The 9,076-nt window shown below is 42.9% G+C and overlaps 1 protein-coding gene across 1 annotated transcript; it reads right to left on the bottom strand.

Annotated features, from left to right (window-relative positions):
* Positions 1–1,946: 1,946 nt before the first annotated feature.
* Positions 1,947–6,321, bottom strand: arpc5b (actin related protein 2/3 complex, subunit 5B). The gene is made up of 4 exons (XM_005938505.3): positions 6,019–6,321; positions 4,904–4,976; positions 4,431–4,607; positions 1,947–3,922 (listed from the first exon to the last, which is right to left on the bottom strand). Exons 1-4 carry the CDS (start codon positions 6,156–6,158, stop codon positions 3,860–3,862), a joined length of 453 nt encoding a protein of 150 aa, XP_005938567.1. The 5' UTR covers positions 6,159–6,321; the 3' UTR covers positions 1,947–3,859.
* Between the last annotated feature and the right edge of the window lie 2,755 nt (positions 6,322–9,076).

Raw genomic sequence — 9,076 nt, 5'->3', positions numbered from 1 at the left:
TGAATTTTTGAAAATTGACATAATTAAATTGTATTGGCTGACTGCATTGGATACAAGTACCCTTTAATTTCTGAGGAATTCTACAGTAAATCTGGATGAAACTTGGCACACAGGTACAGTAGGTGTCCCAGAGGAGGGATGTGTTAAAAGTTGGATCTCAACTATTCAGGATGACTTTTAATGAATTTTTGAAATAAACATAATTGTAGTGCATTGACTGTATTGCACTGAATATGAGTTTACTGTGATTTCTGAGTAATATTACAGTAAATCTGGGTAAAAACTGGCCCAGAGGTAAAGTAGGTGTCCGAGAAGAGGATTGTGTTGAAAGCTTGGCATCAACTTTTAAGAATGATTTTTAATGAATTTTTGAATATGCAACCAGACTGTCACGATGGCTGTATTTGGCTGTTCCATTGTAATTTGTGTGCGTGCGTGTGACTGTTCACGCGCGTGCGTGTGTGCGCGAGTCTAGGCTTTCAATCAGGATATAAAGCGAAAAGGCGCTACCGTAAAGACTGGTGTAAAAGCGCAAGGAAATTCATGCGGCGGATAGGAGGCGGCTGGCTTGACCGCGGCTCACAAATGACGGCTCACTTTACCGCAGTGAATTGTCAGGAAAGAGATGGCTGTTTGGAGACATCACTTTTATTAGTATTTTGAAAAACAAGTTACATATTTGCATAACTTTTTAGGTATATGTACAAGTAGCGGTAATTAAAGCACGAAACATGTGCTGTGCTTCATAAATGAGTAACAAATGTAGTACATAACAATAACCTGCAGCACACCAGAAAAATAGATTCAGACTACCTTTCAGGCTCAGGTGCAGTGACACAGCTTTATCAAGAAGAAAAGTCAGTCATTCACCATCTTTCTCTTCCTGCGCACTAAAACCAAAAAAACCAAAGGCCTCCCCTCCAGTGTCGGATACGAACAGGCTCAGGATGGCTTCCTCATCCACTCTCAGCTTCTTTCCTTCGTTGTCACTTTCAAAACCAAACAAATCCTCGTTGTCAGTGTCAGAGTCGAACACCCTCAGAAGGGCCGTGGCGGTGTCCTCCTCTCCATCATGCAGCAGTCCAGCCCTTCAAATCCGTTGGTGATCGTGGATGTTTTCACACTTTTCCACGCTGTCAGATTCCACCGGTGGAGTTGAGCATAACTTGCTTTTCGCAAGTTTATCGCCGCTCGTCATCCACGCCTCCCGCTGAACGCGTAGCGTTAATTTGAAGTTTGTTTTTCGCGCTACTTGTACGGCACTATGTTGCCTGGCGGATGGACATGTGACTAACATACCACTCTTGAACCCCTTGTGTGTGTGTCTGATCACATGCCCTTCCGCCAGGCAACGTAGTGCCGTACAACAGCGGAACAAACAAAACAAATCGTCTTACGATATCACAAAAATCAGGACAATCCATAGAAAAGCCGCACCTGACTAAAAGCTGCAGGGTTCAAAAAGTAGCGGCTTATAGCCCGACAATTACGGTACTCAAGAACAACAAGTAGGCCTGCAGAGCGAGAGCAAAGTGCTCTAAAAGGGTGATATGGTACTACAAGGTCATTAAGATAAGATGGGGCCTGATTATTTAAGACTTTGTATGTGAGGAGCAGGATTTTGAATTCTGGATTTAACAGGAAGCCAAAACAGGAGAAATCTGCTCTCTTTCTAGTCCCTGTCAGGTCTTTGATGTCAGGTTGACATGACATCATCATACAGTTGCTAAATTGTTGACTCTGGGCTGTTACAATGTGATAAAGTTTATATTCTGCTGTAAAGCATCATCTATCATGTTGTACATCACTCCAAAGTGTCTCTCAGACGTTGTGCGCTCACTTCTGTACCTGTACGGTTCAACCGTTGTCTTTATCTTTGACTAAAAAATTGAACTTTGGTTGCTTAGTTGTGACACAATCCAAAATAATCACGACACAGCTAAGACTCAGCATTCACACATTTTAATTTATTGTTGTTTTTCTTCCAAAAGCACAAACATAAAAAAGGAACATTGGAATAAGGCAGTTTGTACATCAGTTTGGTGCGCTCCAACATCTTCTCACCCAGAAGAGCATCGCAGACTAGAAATACACGAAGCTCGTAAATCTAGTCATTACTGCATTAGAGAAGGTGTCTGATGTCCGGATGCATCGTCACTGATGACAGTATTCAAACATGACAACCCATGTCTAAATATCAACCGGTGATGAAAAAAAACAAAACACAACTGTAGTGACTTGTGTTTTATATTTAAAAAAATGAACAAATAAATAAAAATCTATGAGTAACTTTAACTCCGTGTTTGAAAACAAGCAGAAAGGAACCGAACGCTGGAGCTATCATCACGTCTGCACTCGGAGCAAAGCTCACGCAACACGCGTTTCTTTCATGCTCATATATACTGCATGGTTTCAAAAGAAAATGTAATAAAATCCACCACTTACTCTCTAAACACACGAGCTCCGAACTAAATCCCAGATGTAAGCAACGTTATTCCATGAAAGCGAAAATAAAACATTTGGCAACATGTCATCTACCCAATAAGGCGGATGAAAATTATGTAAAATGTGTTGGAAAAGTCTTCTTATTATTAGACAAACTCTCAGGATAAATAGAAAAAACAACAAGAGGGGCGGAGCCCGGCTTTTATCCCATCAGGGAGTCTGATGATGGAAACCAAACAGTTTCCTCACAGACAAAATTCCTGAAACCTTGGAAAAACAAATGTCAGGTATGAAATGCTAAAGTGAATACTGAAAATACATCATCTATTCTTTAAACTATTAATTCCCCGTCAGTTCACAAAAAAGAAGAAGAAAACGCATCATCGTACCGAACGGCGTGTCAGGCCTGCGAACGGTTTTTAACTGAGTGAGTGGAGGCGAAAATAACGTCACTCAAAACAATAAGAAAACAAAGCAGATGTTTGATCCTAGATTAATGTTTTTCTGTTAAATAGTGAAAAAGTTTTTTAAAAAAAACAAAACCGTGTGAGCGCACGTTCTCTGGGTGGCGCGTTTTCCAGAGACGCTGCGATGAACAGTACCAGCAGAGCCACATCAATGCCCTGTTCAGTAGCAGAGGGGTCACAAGCAAAGTGGGATTAATAGAGTGGCGATGGAGATGCATCGTGGGTGGTATAACCCTTAACTGGGGCAGCACGAGGGGATAGATGGATGAATCCCCCCAGCCCCTCCTCCTGTGCAAATCCACCACCCTCTGTGCGTGACTGTGCTTTTCAAGTGTTACAGCGAGAGGGGCGGAGCCCGGCTTTTATTCCATCTGGAAGTCTCTGACGATGGAAACCAAACACTCAGAGTTTCCTCACAGATAAAATCCCTGAAACATTCGGTGGACGATGGAAAAACATGTTTGTTCCTATGAACGTGTGCGCGCAGCGGTGCCACCCGACCTTTCTGACCAGCAGGGAGCGCTCTGGTTTCTACTGGTTTTGACCAACAGCCCTGCTTTATGCGATTCGATCATGAGCAGTTTTACTAACATTTACCTCTGTAAGTTGGGAACCGCTGGGCGCACAGTGCACAGGAATGACGTCGACATAAAGGTTAACAGGTCGGGGAATCAGCACAGACACACGGGTACAAAATGATCTGTAGCACCCTGTGAGGAGTACGATTTAAGCTATGACCATGCAGGGACTCCACAGGAAAACCCATTTTTAACTTAATACGAGCCAGACTGTACTTTAAAAAAAAAAAAAAGGAAATAAAGTCTTGGCTTGAAAACATCTCATTGGGTTAAAAATCTGGTTTTCCTGTTAGTCCCTATGCCATCTGTTACATAAACAGAGCACCGCCCCCTCTCTCTGTCAGGGATGTGGAGTGAGCTGCTCGTCTTCTACACCGTCTTCCTCGCCGTCAGTACCCTGACGATGCTTCCCACTCCTCCAGCTGCCAGAGCCTGAGAACACAGAAAGAGAAAAACTGTTTTTGATGATCATAATAAACCAACTAAAATCGTTTTCTTACACTTAAGTGCAGTCGATTTGTTCGATAGTTCTGTGCTGCTTTCACTGCATTGCAAACCTCTGCAGGTTTGTCTTCTGAACACTGAGTTTCAATGTAACGCGACGTGCGATATAAACATTATTGCCACCACGTCCAGGCTGTAGCGCATGTGTGAAAATGACTCGGACCAATTATTAACCCCTAATTTACGTGCACATGAACCTGCTGTATCAGACAGAATAATGACCCAATCTGTATGTTTTTAACCCAAGAAGATTAAGAACATGAAGTTTAAAGCACAACGTCTACAACTGTTTGATTTAGAAGCTGAGAAACACAGTTATCTGACCCTTTGGGTGTTTTCAAAGTGGAACGAGTATCATTGCGGGAAAAGTTGAACTTGTCTATTGTTTTGGGTCAAGAAGACGCTGGAGATCCCACAGTGAGGTGGGAATATTTACCTTTTCGTGCCACTGCAGCAGGACCGCGCTGCTGTTCTCTGACGGCCTCTCGAAGCCTTTGTAGATGTATTTCATCAGCAGGTCCACGCCGTTTTTGTCGAGAGACTGCACGCCTTTCTCGATGTCACCGCTCTTGAAGGAGCTGAGCACCTTCAGCACCAGACCCTCCGCACGGTCCTGGCCAGGAGAGAGCAGACGGCTGAAGGCCAGAGTCGCTACACATTCCAGTCAGTTCGTATACCTGGCTGTGAAATCATCGACCACTGGACCTTGAGCTGCACACACCCTGAAAGGACCTCAGCTATAAGGTGCTGAAGATCTGCTTCTTCCTGCTGTATTGTTTAAGTTTGGAGAGCTTAAGAAGAACCAAATATCACTGCTATACTGCAAATCAAGAATCTGAAGTTTCTCAAAGTGATGCATTAAAATGTGCTGGCGCTTGAAGCTTTATTGACGAGGAAAACCGAGCTCACCTTGACGTTCTGGTTCTTTGTGTTGATTGGTGGGTTCTTCAGTACTGCGTGTAAAGCCTCCGTGAGATTTCCTGTGCAGGAAAGGTTAAGGAAGCAGCACAGCAAAGACTCAGCCTCCATCACAACAGATGCAAAGAAAATTATAAACTAGCCTTTGCCTTAGTCTCTCATAAAGAACAAGCTGCACAATCAGTGCAGTCCAATTTTAAAAGCACAAAGTCTTTCAGTTAAATCAGCTTTATGAGCAGGTCACTGCCTAAATAATACAAATACATTCATGCCCCGCAGCTCTGTTAATCATCAAAAATGTATTAAACACCTTCCACAGCTCCATTCCCCCCAAATAATTCTGTTTGCAGCATTGCTCAGTCTCCTGATTGGTGGTTTTCTACACTAAGCAGCCGTAAGTATGCTTCATAAAGACGCTCGACCTTATTGCAGTCCATGGTAGCAAAACTGCTCAGGCACAGGGGAAACAGCACTTGTACAAATAAGTGACTGAAGCCTGAGTGCTTCCACAGTGACGCTGTTCAGGTTCCAGTCATTTACTTGAATGTGGATATTGATCCCTACAGACACAGACGGGGAGATTTCTCGCGCCACTAAATAAAGAGCTACCGTACCGGCAAATCTCTGTCATACAGCGATTGCTCAAGATTGCTTGACTGTGTTTTGCTTTGATGTTTTGAGTTTTCTCTGTTGTAACACGCGCTGGGAGGAGTTGCTCAATGGGGAAGTGGAGCGCCTTCGAGCCCTATATGGCCTACAAAGCTCTTTTGACCCTCTGCGAGATGCCGGGTTCACCACACCCTAAAATGCACTTGCAGCATCAGGGAGAAAGCAGACCTGGGCAGGAGGGTGAACTCAGTAAAAGTGACGCACGCCCGCTTGTTCAATCTTGGAGCGCAATCCCTGGAATGTGACTGTCAGGCAAGTCGGGGCAGTGACTGGCCTGCTAGCTAAACGCCCATCCATGCAGCTAGCATCCCCGAAAGCTAAGTGAAGTGTGCGGATAGATCTGAACCTTACGGGCACGCTGCACAGGCCACCGCGGCACTTTCATTCAGCACGCCGTGTAGGCTAACGGGCGGGCTAGCTAATCTCGTAAAGGATATTGTCTGATGAGCGAGTCCACCTCTGCCTCGTCAGGACCCAGCTGATTTTCTCCTCCGTCCTCCTCGTCCACAAACTTGTTCTCGTCGTATTCGTCCACGTCCACTCGCCTGAAGCGGGCGGACACGGTATTCTTCGACATGTCTGCGGAGATTCGGGTGATTTATATTAAACCGAAAAGCAGAAGCGTTCGCGCGCAAATCCTTTTTAAAAAAATTATTTCTGCAGTGCTTTTTTTCTTATGTGGGCTGTCACTGGCAGACAGGCGACTTCCGGGCCTCCCCCTTCTTTCCTCCCTCGCCGATACTTTGACTTCCGCTGACTCAATGCCGCCCCGTGGCTGCAGTTTCTGTTCTCACCGCCAGAGGGAGCTCAAACCAAAGAAATAGTTCCGCGGTCAACAAAACTAAGCAGGCTATGTTGGTTAAGATTTTCAACTTTAGTATTTAATTAATTTGCATCACTTTTTGTCACAGTGTACTATGACATTGCAAAATAAAATGAAATTCTGCAGCTATTTATTTTATTTTGAGCAGTGGAATAGTCATAATTTCTAAGTCAGCAAAAAGAATTTTCTGGCACAACTTCACCTGCTTCCAAGGTGCATGGAGAGGATAAAAGAATTCACAAAGCAGGAACTCCAGCAACACTTGAGGGAAGATGAACAACTTTAATAATAGACCAACGCGTTTCGGCTTGTGGCCTTCATCGGGTCATAGTAAAACATTTTAAAATTGCTTAAATACAAGACAGGAAACAGAAAAAAATTTCAAATTAACCAATACCTACCTATTATATGTCAGCTGACCTATCTATGAAGTTTTGACTGATTAATTTGAAATTTGTTTCTGTTTCCTGTCTTGTATTTAAGCAATTTTAAAATGTTTTACTATGACCCTGATGAAGGCCACAAGCCGAAACGCGTTGGTCTATTATTAAAGTTGTTCATCTTCCCTCAAGTGTTGCTGGAGTTCCTGCTTTGTGAATAATTTCTAAGTCAGTAAGCTGCAAAGTCATCACTATCATCATTAAAATTCTACGTTTGGACTTGTAGGTTATTCCCAGACAGTTTGGACTAAACCAAACTCATTTTGATAGATGAAACACATTTGTCTGACAGCCAAAGATAAATACATCTGATATCAGGTGCTCTCTTTTTTTGAATAAAAGAATTGTAGTTCACAACCCCGGGGACAGTTGTAACCGTCCCTCGTTGCAGCTGTCCCCAGTCTCCCCTATAAACTTCTCCACAGTTTACCAGTGTTTACAGCCCTGATTTTATTTTGTTTATTTTTATTATTCTCTCTCTTTTTTAATCTTATCTCATATCTGAAAAAAATGATGATGAAGAAAGAAAGAAAGAAAGAAGTTGAACGTTCAAAAAAGTAGCATGTAAGCAAAACAAAGTGAACAAAAACAGGTGTACCTAAAAGGCCACTTCTTAGGTACACCTGTTCAGTGGTTATCACAAATATCTAATCAGTCATGGCAGCAACTCAGTGCATTTGGGCATGAAGACAGCTGGCATGTACCTGAAGTTTGAACTGAGCGTCAGAATGGTCATTTAAGTGACTCTGAATGTAGCACGGTTGTTGGTGCCAGACAGGCTGTATTTAAAAAACCCAAAACTGCTGACCTACTGGGATTTTTCTGCACAAACATCTGTAAGATTTACATGGTCAGAAAAACAGAAAAAAATCCAGTGATCAGCAATTATCTGACCTACGTTTCATCACAGGTCAGAGGAGACTGGTCAGAGTGCTTTGAGTTGACAGGAAGGCAAATAAAGTTTGTCTGGATACACAACATATCAAACCTTTAAGCAAATGGGCTTCAGCTGCAGGTAATCATAATCACAGTATTGCTATTTGTATGTTCCATTTAAGAAAAAGAGCATTAACAGTTGCATCAAGCGTGAATGTAATGTTTTGAAGATACGCATAAATGAACTAAAAACCTTCTTAAAAACACGATGTTACATCTTTATGCTAATGTGATACATTTGAATCAGTGAATCCATACATGAAAATTCTGGATTGCTGCAGAATTCAGATACCTGTGTCATTCACCTTTATGATTGCACAGGTTTATTCTGAATATTCTGCTACAACGCAGAAATGTGGGAGTCTGGTGAGCCCAGTACTGTGTGCGATGAATCAGAAGAATGGAGTCTGAAAGGATTTGTAATCAGGCCTGCGATCCATGGGGGCTTTCATACGTCATATGAATGTGCATTTTTTCAGTATAGGAAGTAAGACCAAATTTCCCATGTTACTAATCCCCACACTCGTCTCTGTTTGCATCACAGAAACAGTTAGAAATAAACCCAAACTGAAGTATCTAGTTTTCAAACTGCATGACGCCTTGGGGGTGGGGGAGTGTGGCTTTGTTGCCTTTTGAAAACCACATGAGCTCATATTAAATTTTGGCTTATCGTCCCGTGATGTTTCCAGGGATAATGGGCAGGCATTTTCACTGCGAACCAAAAGAACGTAGTTCATAACACGCAGATCTTTTCTGGGAAAGCAAGTAACTAGGGCACACCTATGTTTCATCAATGCCTTTTTTCCCTTTAGAAGTGGGATCTTTTTATTTCCTTATCTGGCCTGTCTAGACTGCCCCAAGAGTAAAAAAAAAAAAAAGATAAAGTATATCACTGCCTTTTTCCTTACATGCCAACCTACACAGTGGGAGTATTAGAAAACGGCGATGACTGCACCAAAAAAAGGAAAAGGTCAAACAATTGCAAAACATTGAACCCTGCCTCTCAGAGGCTCCTCACTCACACATTCGTCCATGAAAAACATACAGAGACGTTTTCTTTTGCTTCTCTTTCCCTGTGATTCTCCCACTCCCTCTTATTGCTGCACACATACACACAATCTGGCGTGCATTGGTCACAAGTGGCCTCATTGCAGGCTTTCTGCAGTGCCCCAACCTGTCCGTGCTAGGTTGCTATGTGAATGACTCAGCACACAGAGGGTAAATGGCCTGTACTTGTATAGCGCTTTACTTAGTCCCTAAGGACCCCAAAGCGCTTTACACTACATCCAGTCATCC

This window comes from Haplochromis burtoni, unplaced genomic scaffold, assembly GCF_018398535.1.
Source record: "Haplochromis burtoni strain Fernald_Lab_line unplaced genomic scaffold, NCSU_Asbu1 Contig_256, whole genome shotgun sequence".
Lineage (NCBI taxonomy): Eukaryota > Metazoa > Chordata > Actinopteri > Cichliformes > Cichlidae > Haplochromis > Haplochromis burtoni.
Note: the sequence above shows the minus strand (reverse complement) of the source record. Positions and strands in the feature narration are given on the sequence as shown.